We start from the raw sequence: 18,487 nt of genomic DNA, 5'->3' as shown, positions 1-18,487 counted from the left end.
GTAAAAGTTGTTACATTTTACTGTCACTATATGAGGATGGCCCAGATGCTGGAGCCCCTAAGGCAGTGTCTCTCAGCCCTGAAGTTGCCAAGGTTGAGCAACACTGCCCTAATGCGAGGCTCTTGAGCACCACCTTAGGTTTCTTGCTTCTCCTGATTTTTAGCTCTGCATTTATAATATTTCTAATTAAGAAAAATAAGGTGGTTGGCCTGGTGCAAAGGAAAGTGTGAGCCATCTTTCTTTCCAAGAGTGGGTTTTGCTTACATAGGGAACCAGTTGTTCACCGCCTTGAGTTATTTATAAAAATAATAAAGGCGGGATATAAAATAAATTAAAATATAAAATAAGTTTAAAAAGGGACATTGGAACAGAAAATGGAGGGTTCAGAAGGGAAGCTTTGGAACTCAGCGTGACCATTAACCATGTTGGGTGGGGATGATGAGATCTGGAGTCCCAACACATACAGAGGAGACTGGAGTGAAGACTTTTCAATATTAAACTCCTTGGTTTTAAACTGTCTGCACCTATATTGTCCTTAGTAGCAGTTTAAAAAAAAGAGCAGAGGGACAATGGACAATAGAATAAACGGAAGGTACGTTGTTAGCTTAGAGCACAAGTTTAATGTAAATATATACAGATCTGTAGCAAAGAAAGTCAGAAGTCATTCTTTTTCTCTTCCTCCCTCCCTCCCTCCTTTCTTCTTTCTTTTTCTGCACTTTAGACTTAGTTCTTTTCTATTTCGCTTTCTGACTTTATTTTTTTTTTAATTTCTTGTTAGCCTTCATCTGTTTATCTTAAAATTTTAATAAGGTTGAATAATAAAAGAGTAAATTAACTGTAACATTCTAGGCATCTATAATCTTCCCATTTAGCTGCCTCTTCACGAAGAGGAAACAATTAAGGCAATTACGTTAAAAACAATGCACAGCTTAGCACAGCCTCATCCTTTCCAAACAAGGTAGGCATTAAAAAACAAAACAAACACACCCGTTTGACGCCGCTTTCAGTTATAACACCTGCATGCAAATGAAATGCCAGATTTTGCCGGGCTGATAAGTTTTTATTGCATTTAAATAGCTTCGGTGCGACTCTATTCCCTACACCCCAGTTGCTGTGGTCAGTTTAGGAACCATCATGCAGTATATTCCGTGCCTTTCCATGAGACCTTGACGATTTAGGCTGGAAACTAAGTCTTATTGGGATAGATGGAGGCAATTTGTTTTGCTTAGCTTTGGGAAAAACATGACTAAGGTGGTATATGAGCAAGTGTGGCGTGGCTGGCAAAGGAAAAAAAACAAGACATAGACAGTGAAGAGAGAGTAGACCAATCAGTTGCTAGCTTATCTCAGAAAGAGGTGCTTAGCCCAGGTGGAGAGGAATCCTGGAAGAAACATTTCAAAGCATTTAAACAAAATCGTTTTGATAATACTTTTATTTTAATAGTATCTTTTATAATGATTGTTTTCATTTATTCGCTGTTTTATTTCATTGTTGCACGCCACCCAGAGTCACTGCAGGTGAGATGGGCAGCCATATAAATATGATAGATAGATAGATAGATAGATAGATAGATAGATAGATAGATAGATAGATAGATAGATAGATATGGTGCCTTAATGAACTCACTATAAGCCAGGCCGGGGAGTTTCCAAGATGAGGAGAGCGTTTGGTGTGGTGGTTAAGGCACCAGGCTAGAAACCGGGAGGCTGTGAGTTCTAGTGCCACCTTAGGCACAAAGCCAGCTGGGTGACCTTGGGCCAGTCCCTTTCTCTCAGCCCCAGGAAGGAGGCAATGGCAAACCACTTCTGAAAAACCGTGCCAAGAAAACTGCAGGGACTTGTCCAGGCAGTCTCTGAGAACTGGACACGACTGAATGGATTAAAAAAAAAAAGGATTAAGGATACCTTAATGAAATTTGCACAGTTCCTGCTTCCTTGATCTTGTCCAGCAGCATGAGACTTGATAGTAACTGGAAAGACTTGCAAGAGAGTTACTTGATAGTAACTCGAGTAACTTGAAAGTCTCTTATGATGTCATAGCGATTACGTGGACATCTCCGTGTGGCAGGCATTGAAAAGCTAAGCTGAGTCAGACCTGGCTGAGACTTGAATGTAAGGTCTGGGAGATTTTTTTTTTTTCAAGAGTGGTGCTGTGACAGCCAGAGCCGCCTCCTTTCCATATGATTAATGGACTAATCACCAGAAAGAGCTGATGCTTGCTGTTAGTCTACGTAGGGAAGAAGTTGTTATATATGAGTCAATCATGAAAGCCTCAATATTACACTCAATAAATTTATATGAGTCAATAAATAAAGCTAGGAAAAAGTCCTTGGGATAATTAAGCTATGAGATGCTGCCAAGGGAGGAAAAAGCAGATAGAGAGAACATCTTTCTTGAATTGAACTCAACACGAGGTGACTTACTGAATTTGTTTATGTTCTTTTCTTGGCAAGCATACGGAAATGGTTTGCCATTGCCTCCCTCTGGTTTTAAGCTACAGGAAGGCAAATCCTGTCTGAATGTAGCAAAAGAACTCCTAACAGGAACAGCCATTTGACCGTGGAAGTAATGGCCCTGCCACATGTACAATTCTTCCAAGAAAAAAATGGCTTTGGGGTTTTTTTTGCCAATGTGGTCAAGCAGAAGCTGAAGAGCCGTTTGTCAGGGATGCTTGAAGACACTGTAAATTTCTACGCTGAGTGGGGGTTGGACTTGATGACCTCAAGGATCTCTTCCAAATCAGGCTCCCAAACCAATGCTATTTGAGTGTGATTTCTTTCAAAGAAAGTTGCTCAGAAAACAGATGCCTTCTCAGAAGTGTGCTTACCATATTGCATTGAATTGTATTTTTTAAATTTGTGGTTTCAAGGAAGGATGGATGCCCTTTTTTTAATATTCCAATAAATTTTGGGTGTGTGCGCGTGTCTTATCTTTTCTCCTCCTCTCTCTGAAAAGAAGGCAGGATGCACATTAAATAAACGATGAGGAAATGGGTCTCTTATCAATGGAAACCACTGCAGCTCTTGAAAGTCTCTGCCTTTTAATAAAATTTGTTAGTTGGAAAAGATGCTATGAGACTCCTCCTGATTTTTTGCCACTATAGACTAAGACAGCTCTCCTCCTGCAAAGCCTGTAACAAAATAGACTATGTTATGGGTATGTAAGTTGAATATAGTGTAAGATCATTGGGGTTTGACTGTTCCATAGCGAAAGACGGAGGCTACGCATTTAATGGGACATGAGCTCCAGACAGTGCAATTCACCCACAGAGCAGCTGAGCTTTGACGTAGAAAGGTAGCCAGTCTGTTTTAAAAGGAGTCAGCCAGTAAGTCATGACTTTGGGAAAAGAACAGCATCTTTATTCCAGAAAAAAGGATGCATCCTGGGAAAATAGGCATGAACTGGCATTACTGGAGTTAATGGTGAAACACTGACCTTGGGATCTCTGGTTTTAGAAATGCCCTTATCTGAAGTTTTGTTTGCTTTCAGATCAAAGTACAGCCAGTTTCTAACCACACCTACTTAGAAGGAAATGAAACTTCATTCCCTGGCACCTTTGGGGACATACTGCCTTTACCTAGAAGCCATCATTAATCCCTCCGGCTCCAGCAAAACCCAAGATGGCTTTGCAACAGCCCATTTTAAACCCGGTGAGTACTGAGAGCCAGCGCAGACAAAATTTCCATGGTAGAATTTTTATACCATGATATCTATATGATACTTGTACAGCACAGAGTTAGAGATTTAGAAACTGAAACATGGTCCAAATGTGGGAATGGGCTTCCTAAGAGGGAGGGGCAGGCCCAGAGATCTGCAACCTGTTTAGCATCCAGTTGCACCAGCCCAGAATCATGCAATCATTGTTGTTTATTCGTTTAGTCGCTTCCGACTCTTCGTGACTTCATGGACCAGCCCACACCAGAGCTTCCTGTCGGTCGTCAACATCCCCAGCTCCCCCAGGGATGAGTCCGTCACCTCTAGAATATCATCCATCCATCTTGCCCTTGGTCGGCCCCTCTTCCTTTTGCCTTCCACTCTCCCTAGCATCAGCATCTTCTCCAGGGTGTCCTGTCTTCTCATTATGTGGCCAAAGTATTTCAGTTTTGCCTTTAATATCATTCCCTCAAGTGAGCAGTCTGGCTTTATTTCCTGGAGGATGGACTGGTTGGATCTTCTTGCAGTCCAAGGCACTCTCAGAATTTTCCTCCAACACCACAGTTCAAACGCATCGATCTTCCTTCGCTCAGCCTTCCTTATGGTCCAGCTCTCGCAGCCATATGTTACTACAGGGAACACCATTGCTTTAACTATGCGGGCCTTTGTTGTCAGTGTGATGTCTCTGCTCTTAACTATTTTATCGAGATTTGTCATTGCTCTTCTCCCAAGGATTAAGCGTCTTCTGATTTCCTGACTGCAGTCAGCATCTGCAGTAATCTTTGCACCTAGGAATACAAAGTCTTTCACTGCTTCTACATTTTCTCCCTCTATTTGCCAGTTATCAATCAAGCTGGTTGCCATAATCTTGGTTTTTTTGAGGTTTAGCTGCAAGCCAGCTTTTGCACTTTCTTCTTTCACCTTCATCATAAGGCTCCTCAGTTCCTCTTCACTTTCAGCCATCAAAGTGGTATCATCTGCATATCTGAGATTGTTAATGTTTCTTCCAGAGATTTTAACTCCAGCCTTGGATTCCTCAAGACCAGCTTGTCGCATGATGTGTTCTGCATACAAGTTGAATAGGTAGGGTGAGAGTATACAGCCCTGCCGTACTCCTTTCCCAATCTTAAACCAGTCCGTTGTTCCGTGGTCTGTTCTTACTGTTGCTACTTGGTTGTTATACAGATTCTTCAGGAGGCATACAAGATGACTTGGTATCCCCATACCACTAAGAACTTGCCACAATTTGTTATGGTCCACACAGTCAAAGGCTTTAGAATAGTCAATAAAACAGAAATAGATGTTTTTCTGAAACTCCCTGGCTTTTTCCATTATCCAGCGGATATTGGCAATTTGGTCTCTAGTTCCTCTGCCTTTTCTAAACCCAGCCTGTACATCTGGCAATTCTTGCTCCATGAACTGCTGAAGTCTACCTTGCAGGATCTTGAGCATTACCTTACTGGCATGTGAAATGAGTGCCACTGTTCGATAGTTTGAACATTCTTTAGTGTTTCCCTTTTTTGGTATGGGGATATAAGTTGATTTTTTCCAATCTGATGGCCATTCTTGTGTTTTCCAAATTTGCTGGCATATAGCATGCATTACCTTGACAGCATCATCTTGCAAGATTTTGAACAGTTCAGCTGGGATGCCGTCTTCTCCTGCTGCCTTGTTATTAGCAATGCTTCTTAAGGCCCACTCAACCTCACTCTTCAGGATGTCTGGCTCTAGCTCACTGACCACACCGTCAAAGCTATCCCCGATATTCTTATCCTTCCTATACAGGTCTTCTGTATATTCTTGCCACCTTTTCTTGATCTCTTCTTCTTCTGTTAGGTCCTTGCCATCTTTGTTTTTGATCATACCCATTTTTGCCTGGAATTTACCTCCAATGTTTCTAATTTTCTGGAAGAGGTCTCTTGTCCTTCCTATTCTATTGTCTTCTTCCACTTCCGCGCATTGCTTGTTTAAAAATAATTCCTTATCTCTTCTGGCTAACCTCTGGAATTTTGCATTTAATTGGGCATATCTCCCCCTATCGCTGTTGCCTTTTGCTTTCCTTCTTTCTTGGGCTACTTCTAGTGTCTCAGCAGACAGCCATTTTGCCTTCTTGGTTTTCTCTTTCTTTGGGATGTATTTTGTTGCCGCCTCCTGAACAATGCTGCCAACTTCTGTCCAGAGCTCTTCCGGGACCCTATCTACTAAGTCCAGTCCCTTAAATCTATTCTTCACCTCCACTGCATATTCCTTAGGAATATTAGTGAGCTCATATCTAGCTGATCTGTGGGTCTTCCCTAATCTCTTTAGTCTGATCCTAAATTGTGCAAGAAGTAGTTCATGGTCTGAACTACAGTCAGCTCCAGGCCTAGTTTTTACCGACTGTACAGATGTCCGCCACCTTTGGCTGCAAAGGATGTAATCAATCTGATTTCGGTGTTGTCCATCTGGTGAAGTCCATGTGTAAAGCCGTCTCTTAGGTTGTTGGAAGAGAGTGTTTGTTATGCAGAGTGAATTGTCTTGGCAAAATTCTATCAGCCTATGTCCTGCTTCGTTTTGTTCTCCCAGGCCATACTTACCTGTAATTCGAGGTGTCATTTGACTGCCCACCTTAGCATTCCAGTCTCCTGTGATGAAAATAACATCTCTTTTAGGCGTGTTGTCCAGTAGGTGCTGCAGATCCTCATAGAACTGCTCTACTTCAGCTTCTTCAGCATTTGTGGTTGGGGCGTATATTTGGATCACTGTGATGTTAGATGGCTTGCCCTGAATTCGAATTGAGATCATTCTGTCGTTTTTGGGGTTGTATCCAAGCACTGCTTTAGCCACTTTACTATTAATTATGAAGGCTACTCCATTTCTTCTGTGGTCCTCTTGTCCACAGTAGTAGATCTGGTGGTCATTTGATGTGAAGTGGCCCATTCCAGTCCATTTCAGTTCACTGACGCCCAGAATGTCTATCTTTAATCTTGACATCTCACCAATAACTACATCCAATTTGCCCTGGCTCATAGATCTTACATTCCAGGTTCCAATGGTGTGTTGATCCTTAGAACATCGGATTCGCCGTTCACCACCAGCACCGTCGGCCGCTAACCGTCCTTTCGGCTTTGAGCTAGCTGCGTCATCACGACTGGGGCTAGTTGAGCTCATCCTCTGTTCCTCCCCAGTAGCATTTTGACCATCTTCCGACCTGGGGGTCTCATCTTCCGATGGTATACCGACATATCTCTGGTTGTACTGATCCATTTAGTTTTCACGGCAAGAATACTGGGGTGGGTTGCCATTACCTTCCCCAGGGATCGCATTTAGTCTGACCTCTCTGTCATGACCTTCCCGTCTTGGGTGGCCCTTCACGGTTTAGCTCATGGCATCATTGAGGTGCTCAAGCTCCAGCACCACGACAAGGTAACGATCCTTTGCGGAGCATGCAATCATAGTATAATAATAATAATAATAATAATGCTAAGGCTGGAGCATCTTATGGAGGTCAATGATGGGGAATGTTTCATTGTCTTAATTTCTTTGTCAGCCTTCCATTTGAAAGTCCGGGAATGAGAGAAAGAGGTTTGTTCCAATGGGGTCTTTCCTGTTAAAATAACCTAAGCTCTGCAGGTGCTTATTGCAGATGGTGGCAATTGGCTGACTTTGCTTTGACTCAAGCTAAGCAGAATTGGGCCTGGTTTGTTCTTGGATGGGCTACCCATCTGAAAGACCACCTCTGTAGGTCAGACAGGGAAGTTGAAAAAGACGTCTTGGAAGAAAGGGGTGTCCTAACTACCAGGAAACACACTGAGGCGAGGACTTGGTCTCTAATATTTATTAGTAGTACTTAACAAGAATCCTAACAAACTGAAGAAGCGTGGGAAAACCCAGCCATATAAACCCCAAAGGTTAAGGCGGTCCCGATCTGTGTCTCTTTGAATGGCTGAACAGTTCCTCAGTGCTACGCATGCGCTTGACAGTCTGGGTGGGAGCCCCCTGCTGGCCATCCTTACTCATGACAAGGGGTATGTGACTGGTTTTATTCCCAAGAAGCAAGAGGATCCTAATTCTTGAAACTGAAACCATATTCCTGAAGACTAATCCTAAGAAAGTAACTCTGTTAATCTGTTGTAGCGGTTAAAGTGGTTTACTTTAAGCCATCTGCTATTTCTTTCTATTTCCTGTAATTAACAATGTAGGAGAAGACTCCCTGGGTGTCTTGAGAAGCGCATTCCAGCCCACATTCCAGCATTAACCAGTTAACTTGGAGCATTAATCTCTAAGGTGTCCAAAGATTCTGGCTGGTGTCCACTCCAGGCTGAGTCTTGGTTACTGGAGTAAGGGCCCCCTTGCTGAGATTCACACAGGCAAGCAAACCACCTTATGGTTCAGTGTGGTGTGTGGACCCCACTCCCTGCTGTTTTAAAGCCCATTATAACAGCTTTCCCCTAAGCGTAGGTCCTCCAGATGTTCTCCCAAAGTTGACTGGGAATTTGGATGTCGAAATCCAAGAAGTGGTGAAAATATTCGCAGGCAGAGATACCGTGGCTGCAATAAACGCACTTACGACACAGATTTGAGTATGTTTGAATTCTGATACAGGAGGTGATTATTATCTTTTTTCTCTTTTCCATCCTGCAGAGCATTCCCTTTAATGGACCCATTTTTGGGGGTCTCAGTGAAAGGAAAATGATTTTAATCCAAGGCTGTGTCTTGTTCCCTGCAAAAAGGTTTGTGGCCCCTTAACACTTGATTGCACTTGGCCCGTCTACTCCTTCCTTCTTTCTCTCTCTATTCCAATTTTACCATCTGGTTTGAAGCATATTATTTCATCACTTGGCTTCACTGCAGGGTGTTTTATTCTTCATTTTAGGGTTTGATGATTTCTGCTTATAAGGAAGGGGGCATTGAAGAGTGCATTACATGCCAGGTGGCTTTTGAACCTAGGGTTTTTGACATCGCAGAGAGAAGGCATAACTACATATGCACAGCCCTGCTGGGCCAGGCCAAAGGCCATTTTAATCCAGCATTTTGTTCCTCACAGGTAGAATCCTGTTGGAAAGTACCTCAGAGGTCATTTAGTCCAACCCCTGCTTGCTGCAGCATCTGCAAAAGCATGTTGGAGAGGAGGCTACCCAGCCACTCCAGGAAATAAAGCCAAACTGCTCCCTTGAGGGAATGGTATTAAAGGCAAAACTGAAATACTTTGGCCACATAATGAGAAGACAGGACACCCTGGAGAAGGTGCTGATGCTAGGGAGAGTGGAGGGCAAAAGGAAGAGGGGCTGACCAAGGGCAAGGTGGATGGATGATATTCTAGAGGTGACGGACTCGTCCCTGGGGGAGCTGGGGTTGTTGACGACCGACAGGAAGCTCTGGCGTGGGCTGGTCCATGAAGTCACGAAGAGTCGGAAGCGACTGAACAAATAAAACCCAGCCCGTTTGAAGACTCTTCGAGCAATTCCTCTTACATTCTAATTTCAATCTATTTTTCTGCAGTTTCAATCCATTGGGTCTCAACCTCCCCTTTGGGGTGACAGAGAACCCCTCCTGCCCCCATAGGACAGCCTGAAAACTGCTTTCATAAATCTCCTCTTCTTTCTCTTCTGTTGGCTAAATATCCCCAGTTTCTTTACCTGCTCCTCCTAAAACTTGGTTTCCAGTCCTCTTAACATCTTGGTCCACTTCAATTTGTCAACACCCTTTCTTAGACCATAATGCTTGCAAGTTTTCAAACTTGGCCACTAAGTCCACACTTCTTAAAGTGGCCAAGTTTGAAAAACACTGGTTTAAAATAATAAAAATAATATTGAGCCACAGAAGTATTTGGATAACACTGTCCCATCAAGCCTAGTATTTTCAGGATTGCTGGACACAAAGACATGATCATGGGCCATTCAGAGAAAAATATTCTGGCCATCAGCAATCTGAAAGGAGCTGTGTGAATCCAAGCTCAGATGGCTGCAACCATGTTTTTTTCTGGAGAATCAGCAACAGGAACAATTGCTCTGGGTCCTATGAAGGGAGGGGTCCCCTCAAAAGGATGGTCCAGGATTTGAAGGGGTCAGATATGTTGGAGAAACATCCCAAGTGAAACAACCGACAGGTTGGAGAGAATTAACAGGTGCACCATTGATTGCTTGATCAATTGACTGAAAATGTGCCATCAAGTTGATGTCAACTCTTTGTGACCACACCGATAAATTATCCCCTTTATTCCCTAGAAAAGGAATGGTGCTCATCAGGCACTTCTCCAGAAAGACACTTTGTTCATTTATTATTAGACTTCTATCCCACCTTCATTTTGTGCAACTCAAGGCAGCATACATAATGCTCCCCGCTCCTATTTTCTCCACCACAACAACCCTGTGAGGTGGGCTGGGCTGAGAGAGGGGACACCAGCTGGCTTCTTGGCCTAAGGGAGGACTAGAACTTACTGACACCCCGTTTCTGGTCCAGCACCTTCACTGCTACACCACATTGGCTCTACTTAGACCCTTGAGTAGAAACAAGAGCAGAATATATTAGTTTCCAGTACACATATTCATTTAACTAACTTTCATGTAATTACATCATCATCATCATCATATCATCATCATCAGGCATGCATTTGTTCTTTGAGAAGATTCCATCCATCTGCATCCTGCACCAACAATTTAATCTTGAGAGGAGACATGAACTGGTTCCCACCAGCTTGAAACTGTGGTGGTTGTGTCCCCTCATCAGGTCACCTAGAGTTTATTTCAAGGTCACTGGTTATCTCCAGCTCCTGTCTGCATCTTGTGCTTGGCTTCATATTTTCCCCTTTACCAGCCAAGCTCCTTCCACAGACGGATCAGTACAATTCCTTGGAAGCAGGAGAATCCATCAGTGAAAGTTCAGTCCCGCAAATGAGCTCCAGTTTTCTCAGGCCCTTCCATTCAATGGTGCTATTGACTTTGGCAGAGAAGAAGTCAAGGGAGGGAACAAAATAACCTTTGGATGTAGGTTGCAGTGAAAAGGAAGTGGGGGGATAAAGCAGGAACTGGTGTCCTCAAGGGCCGGTCTCTGTTGATTCATCATCTCACAGGGATCCAGCTGTTCCCCAATAGATCATTTTAGAAGTCCTTTGAGGGAAAGATGGAGCTTGAAGAGCAATCTATTCAGCCACAGGGCCCTTTGTGTTCCAGATTCACTGTGAACTTGGTGTGTATGAATGGCGACATAGCCTTCCACTTCAACCCCCGATTTGATGAAGGCAACGTCATTGTCTGCAACACAAAAGAAGGTGGGTGCTGGGGACCCGAGGAACGAACCTCCAAAATGCTCTTCCAGCCAGGTGTCTCTTTTGAAGTGATCATCAACATCAGGAACCATGGTTACCAGGTAAAGTCAAGGGCAGAAGGCAATCTTATGGGCTCAGGGCCTCTTGATATCCCCAGGTGGCACCAAATGCATCCCTGTTGCACATGCAGCTAAGCCATCACGTGATTTGTTCTTGGCTTAGGATATTGTGTGAATGCGTATCTTCTGGTTTGTAGACCATGGTTTATACAGGGATGGCTATCTTCAAAGGGGCAGGAGGGCTGGTGCCAGTATGGATAGGGTTATGGTTAGGTGGCTGCCCTGGGTAGGGCTGATGGGAGCTGTAGTCCAATGCACCGAAGAGTGCCTGGTTGGAAAGGCAGCTCTAAGCAATTTCTTCCCCCTTGTGGCTGAGCCACTGGAATTGCACCAACCTTGGCAGAACGTCCTTAAATCAGGAAAAGGTAAGAAGGTAAAACCAGGCTGAATTTGATCCACTCCTCTCTGCACTCCTTCCAAAGTTGAGCCCGCATCCTTTCTTGGCAGGTGAAGGGGGCAGAGCTGTGAATAAAAAAATAATAGGCTTAAATTAACCCAGACATCTCGATTTTCTATTTTGCCTCCTCCCATTTCTGTTTAATTAATAAGGCAAACGTTAAATTTATTGCTTGCTGCCCCCTAGTGGTGGTGCACTGATTCATTTTTGCTGCCCCCTAGTGGTTGAAGTGCAGAATGACTGCCAACTACCTGCTGGGTGCTTCCAGATAAAAGTTTTTTATACAGTTCTTTTTATAACCCCACAACTTACTTTCACCTTCTCGTTCTGTTTTCTCCATTCTTTAGGTTTCCATCAACGGCAACCACTTCCTTGATTACCGACACCGCCTTTCCATGCATCTGGTCCAGACTTTGCAGATCAGCGGGGACATCTCCTTGAGCTGTGTCAGCTTCTCAGGAGGGCTCGTGAGTACTTCCCTCGGTCTCTAACCCCCAGCATGGTTAAATTCACCAGCATGGATTTTGTAGCTTCATCTGAGGGGAACAGAAATTTCTGAATCAGATGGCAGTCCTTGGAAATGCACTAACTGAATTCTAAAAGGAGCAGGATGGTGAGATTATTAAGCTAATGTCACCATCTGTCAGTTGACTCTTTATGGACAGCCTGTTCACCATAGCCTGTGGCCAAGGATTAGAGCTACTGGCCCAAAGTCACCTGGCTGGCTTTGTGCCTAAGGTGGGACTAGAACTCATGGTCACCTTAACCACAACACCAAACTGGCTCTTGGGAGATATATAGCTAACATCTAAACCATGCCTGCACCTGTTCACAGACTTAGATGGACTGGTAACCGGGAGAGTCGTGGTTTACAGCTCTCATTTTCTTCCCTTCTCTCTCTAGTTGTGGACTTCTTAACCATCTTGTCTTTCAAAACCTTGCACTGTATTTTCTAAGGCAGTGTGTCTCAACCTCAGCCACTTGAAGATGGGTGGACTTCAACTCCCAGAATTCCCCAGCCAGTTCAAGTCCACCCATCTGAAGTGGCTGAGGTTGAGACACGTTGTTTGAAGGTTTCAGTTGGATCATTATGTTCCTTTCTTAAAACCTCACAGTCAAAACAGCTGCCTTTTCCCACAAAAAAAGTCTTCTGCTTGGGAAGCTTCCTGCAAAAATCCTTTGCTGACAAAAAAACTCATTCAGTTATGAATTTGGGGTCAATAATGGAACCATTCCCACCTCCCAGGAAGATAAGCTTTGAGCTCTAAGCCTGTTTATTATTAGTTCTCATCCTGGGTGTATATCTTGTTTTTATATATTTCAGGCTCCACCCCCTTATGCACCTCCACCTTACAATGCCACCCCACCCATGAATGTAAGTAGAACTCAAGGGTTTGTTTGTCTGTGTTCTGTTTGCAAAAAGAGCAAGGATCGAGACCGTGGATTTTTCAGCACTTATGATCAATACAGGTAGTCCTCATTTAACAACCACTTGTTCAGTGACCATTTGAAGTTATGACGGCACTGAATGAGGAGATTTACAACAGGTCCTCATAGTTGTGGCCATTGCAGCATTCCTATAGTTATGTGATTGTGATTCGGGTGCTTGGCAACTGGCTCGCAATTACGACGGTCGCAGTGTCCCATGGTCACATGATCACCATCTGTCATCTTCACTGCTGGCTTCCAGCAAGCAAAGTCAGTGGAGAAGCCAGCAGGAGGTTGCAAATGGCAATCACGTGACGTTGCGCCTAATGACTGCATGGGATTCGCTTAATGACGGCAACCAGAACGGCCACAACTGCTGTTGTAAGTTGGCATGGTCATGTGATGTCGCACTTCACAACTGCATCGCTTAGTGATGGAGTTGCTGGTCTCAATTACCTTCATTAAGTGAGGACTACCTGTATTTTAACTATTGAGTATTTTACACCTTTGCCTTTGCTTAAGTCTTTGGACCAGCAGGGGTGGTTCCCTGACGGACTAGCCTCGACTATGAACAAACAGTTCTAGACAAGGAGAGAATTTCCTCTTTGACAAGAACTAAAGCATCCTTGCTGGACATCCTTGCCGAGAATTCTGGGTCTTTTAGCCCCATCTCATCAGGAAGCCTGGTCTGGACTGTCTTTTGCTTCTGAGATCTCTGTAACACGAGCCCTTTGTTTCCTTTCCTCAGAACTACGGTGGAATGATGGTGTGCAGTCCGGTACGTGACCTCCTCTCCTCTGTTTAGGCCTCTGAGTTCTCCATCCCTGGGAAACTGGTTGGTCTTGACCCACCCCCCCATTTGCAATGGCCCTTCATTGGGCTGGAAGCCCCCTCTGGTCCCCTGCAATGTCTGGGCAATAGACAGGAGGCTTTGGTTGTACGGAATGTCTTTGAATGTTCCTTCATGAACCACCTGGAATCTAGTTTCTCTTGGAGATGGGATACTTAGTCAAGGGGGAATCAGAAGTTGGATTTTATTGGCACTTGCCTGAATGTAGATGGTATAAGAACACATGTAGCAAGCACAAGAACCAGAAAGGAGTGGAACGGCAGATCAGGTGGAATTCAAGGTGAGTCTAATCAGAACAGATGGAGGCAAAGGAAAAATGGGTAATCCGATTCAGGACTCAACTGAGGTCACGGTGATAAACTACAGCACAAAGCTTTTTCTAGCAGATTTTGTGCATGTGTGTGTGTTTCCTTTATCATGGACTTGCTGAGATCAAAAAGGAGCAGGAAAGTCCCAGCATTCCAAAGTGACCTTGAAGCCTCATTTCAAGATAAAGCCTCCTTTGAGTCAGGTTTGACCAATGTTGACTTCATGGACATCTCCATGTAGTTTTCTTGGCTGAAGTGCAAAAGTGGACTGATACTGCCTTCTTCTGGGTTGTGTTTTGAACTTCCTAGCCTAGCCTAGCCTACACCTCTGGTAGTCTCCCATCCAACTGTTAACCCAGTCTGACCCTAGTTAGCTTATCAAAATTGGCCAAGTTGAGCTTGCTGCTGCCACTTTTGGTAGACAAACAAAGGGAGAGGCCAGCAGCCAGCCTTGGGGGATCTTGGAAAAGCTAAGCAGAGTTGGACCAGATTAGTCCCTGGATGGGCAATTGCAAGGCTTTAAAAAACCTGAAGAAGAAGGCAGTGACCAAGCCTTTCTGTCCTGTTGCCAACAGAATTACCTGAACATGGCCCCAAAGTCACCAGGCTGGGGTGTCCACAGGATGGTCCAAAAAGTCAAGTTGGCAAGCCAGGGCAGTGCAATCCAACAGCCATCTTGACTTTTTCAGCCATTCTCTGAGGTCACCCCATCACCCGGACTCAGGCCAGTTTGGTCTAGTGGTGAAGGCTCCAGGCTAGAATCCAGGAGACTCTGAGTTTGAGTCCCGTCCTAGGCACGAGAGCCAGCTGGGTGACCTTGGCCCAGTCCCTCGCTCTCAGCCCAGCCCACCTCCCAGTATTGTTGTTGTCGGGAAAATAGGAGGAGGAAGGAGCATTAGGCATGTTCGCTGCCTTGAGTTATTTATAAAAATAATAAAGGTGGGATTAAAAAAAAGAATAAAAAACTCACCTCCTAGGAACTTTTCCCTTTCTCCAAGTGTTTCTCTTTCTCCTTTCCATCCTCCTCTTTTCCAGGCCACGCCCTTCTACGCTGCTCTTTCAGGACGCTTCATTCCCTCCTGCAAGATCACAGTTGCGGGCAGCATGCCCTTCTGTGCAGACAAGTACGTCAACCTGGGGAAAAAGGGCAAAAACATAAGCCCCTCCAATAGATCCTGTCTTTATGCCTTCAGGATTTTCTTTTCTTTTTGAAAATGGTTAGAGTTTGGGGTTTTGTTTCCCAATTTATTTTTAAAATATTTTATGTTTAGCCACTTTTAGAGCTTCTGCTGAAGGGTTTTGTATGTTTCCTGCCTCAAAATATTAGAAAACTATGCCACAATTTTTGGAAAGTATCTAAGGGGGCCTCCAAAGGCATCTCCTCCAACTCCAAGCCCCCCCCCCGAGAGAAACCAAGTTGCCCCTCCTGGGGCTAAACTAGCCAGAAGTCAAAGGCTTAGTGACATCTGAATTGAAGAGCCTGGATTGGAGCTCCCAAAGAAGGAAAGATGGATAAGCCAAGGTCAAACCCTGGTGCGCTGTGTGGTTGTAGAATGTAGAAACAGCAGTGCAGTAATGAAGGGCTGATGGGTAGCCAGGCTAGTAGTTATCTTAGGTGGGGAAGTAAACTTTGAAAATTTAAATGGAAGCCTGAGAAAGAAATCACATAGCAAAGACACAACCAACCATATTCACTTGATGGATTTTTGGCAAAGGCGTTTGCAGTTCCTATGCCTGGATTTCTTCCAAGTGCCCTTGAGATAACCAGCATGCTTTCCTTTGACCCAGATTCCACGTGAACCTGAAAAACACCCTGACGGGCAACATCGCCCTGCACATCAACCCCCGGCTAAAAGAGGGAGCGCTCGTCCGGAACTCGTTCATCAATGGTGCTTGGGGAACCGAAGAGAGACGTGTTGCCTTTCTGCCTTTCTCCTCTGGCCAGGCCTTCCATGTAAGACAGGCAACTCCAGGATCAGCATTTCCGTCATGGCCTTTTGGCCAGAAAACCCGTATCGGTAATGGTATGTGGGAAAGTCCTTGGGAGACTGGGCCAAAGAGACACTGCCAAGGGAAGGGTCAGATAAGAGACGGCACAGCCCACAGCTGGATGGCGGGTGGGGCAAGACGCTCAGAAAGGACCCTCCCTAGTTTCTCGGTCTGCAAAGGAGACGGGGGGAGAAATGTACTTTCAGTTTGCAAGATTTATGTCAGCCTTACTAGGTGGACCAGACAGCAAACACGACCAGATGAGCTAATTCTACTTTATTGTAAAGCTATGTTGACAGAATCTTGCAAGTCTGAAAGTCCAATTCTCCTGCCATCTCCTTTATAGCCCAAGAAGCTAGGGAGGGTCCCTTCTGAGCCTCTTGCCCCACCCACTATCCAGCTGCAGGCTACCCCGTCTCTTATCTGAACGTTCCTTTGGCGGCGTCTCTTCGCCCCGTCTTCCGAGGTCTTTCCCACATACCATTACAGTATCATCCCCGCTGATTGAGAGGATCACCCTTTTCAACCAGAGTTCCCTTCTTCATTGGGACTCCAGCCTGGCACCCACCACCTGTTGAGCCTCCATGTGATTTGTCTGGCTTTGGCATACTGGGTTGTGTGAACCCATTGGGAGTTAATCAAGCCCGGTGAAGCTGAGCACCCTGAATTTATTTTATTTATTTACTTATTATTCAAATTTAATTACCGCCCATCTCCCCCAAAAGAGGGACTCTGGGCGGTTTCCAAGGCAAATCCACAGCTGTCTCTGGCTTGTCGTCACAACTGCTTCTGTCAAGCCATTTCCCCACTAGTGACTTTCAGCACCTTCACAGCATCGTCCAACCACTGTCGAAGAGGTGGAGCACCTGTCTTCATTTCTCTTCTTTTGGGACTAGAAGATGCTGTAAGTTGCTAGTGGAGAAGAGCCTGAAGGGTTGCAAGCAGGAACCTTCTGGGCTTCTCCTTGCCCTGGACACTTTCGTTAGAGAGGACAAAGTGGTCTTCATCTGTGGGCAAGAAAGGACAGGAATTCTAAGAGATTGGAGGCACTGGCTGCATTCACATGGCATGCCAACAGATGGGACCTCTCTATGGGAGCCAGTTGGTAGAGTGATGAAGGTGCTGGAGTAGGACCAGAATTCAGACCTGGGTTCCCCTTGCCCAGGGAAACCCTTAGCAACTTGTCCAAAAAAGGCGGGATATAAATCTAGTATTGGACAGAACTTGTCAGCCTAATACCTTGGTTTCCACGTAACGCAGAGCCTCAATGGTTAGGTCCACAGTATCATGCTTTACTCAAAACCAACCAACCGTCTTATGGCTCAGTGTGAGATGCAAATCTCTTTCATATTCTGATCTTGTAAGTTTTACCAGCCTACGTTGAGGAATTTTTCCAAACCAACTATTCCATAAGAGGTGAAATGGAGCTGAGAAAACATCCCTCTCTCCCATCAGATGAAGGACTACATGTCCCTTTTTGGGGTGGGGGACACATAGACCAAACCAGGCTTTCTGTGAAGTCTGGCAGAGATCTCTCTGGATCCATAGCACCTCATCAAAATGTTTTTCAAGATCCTTTCCTTAGGATAACCCAGCTTAATCAATCTTGAATAATTTGTAGAGCTGGATTAAGGAGTGTCCACAGGAGAAAGGGTGGTCAAATAAGTCAAGACGGCAGCTGGGATTGTGCAGTTGAAGCCCCTCCCCCTTTTTACCTGCAATGTAGGTAAAAAAGTGATGGAACTGCAACTGAATGGTCATGGCCCCTACCTTGACCTTTTTGACAATGCTCCTGGCTGGTTCTCCCCTACTTTTCTTGCAAACAAGTGGATTAAAAAAAACCCAACTTCAGGATAAAATGTCTCCTGCCTTCTTTTACCATTAGATGGAGATCACCTATCTGAAGAATTGCTACCAGGTGACGGTGAATGGGCGGCTGAGATTTAAATACTTCCATCGACTCCCTCCCTGTCAAGTGGACCAATTGGAAATAGCCGGAGATGTGAATCTTTCCTGCGTGCAATACTGATGGTCAGCTATGAATTGTTGCATCCCGTTTCTGCCCCTGCCTTTTGCGGAGGGATACAAGAGTACGTGGGCTGTTGCTCCCATGCCCCCCTCCAGACCGATGTGCCTGTCATGCACGCTTTGACCTGCAAAATAAAATTGGTGCATCAGTATCAGCTTCCCCACAAGAAACCTGGAATTTGGATCCTCAAAGAGAGCTGCTGATCGCTTGCAGAAAAATGACATTAAGACTTGCAGGATAAACCGGATGTTTGTTTACAATGCTGTGGAAATCATGATTAGCCAATAGGTTTAAACCCAATTTAAAGTTGGTGGCTAAGGCACAAATGTACAAGCAATGCATAAAGGTGGTGAATGGGAAATTTTACTGAATAGTCGGTAATTTCTACCTTTACTTCCTTGCTTCTTACTCTGGCATTTGATCGCATCTCGTTCAATTATGCAAAGAGGGGCCCTTTCGCTCCTCAAT

General features: G+C 44.8%; 1 protein-coding gene across 1 annotated transcript; it reads left to right on the top strand.

Moving 5' to 3' along the window:
* The first annotated feature begins 3,547 nt into the window (after positions 1 to 3,547).
* LOC134503653 (galectin-4-like) lies at positions 3,548 to 18,403 on the top strand. The gene is made up of 9 exons (XM_063312532.1): positions 3,548 to 3,649; positions 8,277 to 8,365; positions 10,805 to 11,000; positions 11,763 to 11,882; positions 12,740 to 12,790; positions 13,592 to 13,621; positions 15,037 to 15,125; positions 15,790 to 15,955; positions 17,876 to 18,403. Exons 1-9 carry the CDS (start codon positions 3,620 to 3,622, stop codon positions 18,017 to 18,019), a joined length of 915 nt encoding a protein of 304 aa, XP_063168602.1. The 5' UTR covers positions 3,548 to 3,619; the 3' UTR covers positions 18,020 to 18,403.
* The last annotated feature ends 84 nt before the right edge of the window (positions 18,404 to 18,487 follow it).

This window comes from Candoia aspera, chromosome 10 (assembly GCF_035149785.1).
Source record: "Candoia aspera isolate rCanAsp1 chromosome 10, rCanAsp1.hap2, whole genome shotgun sequence".
NCBI classification, from domain to species: Eukaryota; Metazoa; Chordata; class Lepidosauria; order Squamata; family Boidae; genus Candoia; species Candoia aspera.
Note: the sequence above shows the minus strand (reverse complement) of the source record. Positions and strands in the feature narration are given on the sequence as shown.

Bases quoted from the DNA above. Each gene is read 5' to 3' on its own strand.
- LOC134503653 (XM_063312532.1), top strand. From the start codon at position 3,620: ATGGCTTTGCAACAGCCCATTTTAAACCCG. The intron at 3,650-8,276 runs GTGAGTACTGAG...TCCATCCTGCAG, and splicing joins AACAGCCCATTTTAAACCCG to AGCATTCCCTTTAATGGACC. The intron at 13,622-15,036 runs GTACGTGACCTC...CCTCTTTTCCAG, and splicing joins GAATGATGGTGTGCAGTCCG to GCCACGCCCTTCTACGCTGC.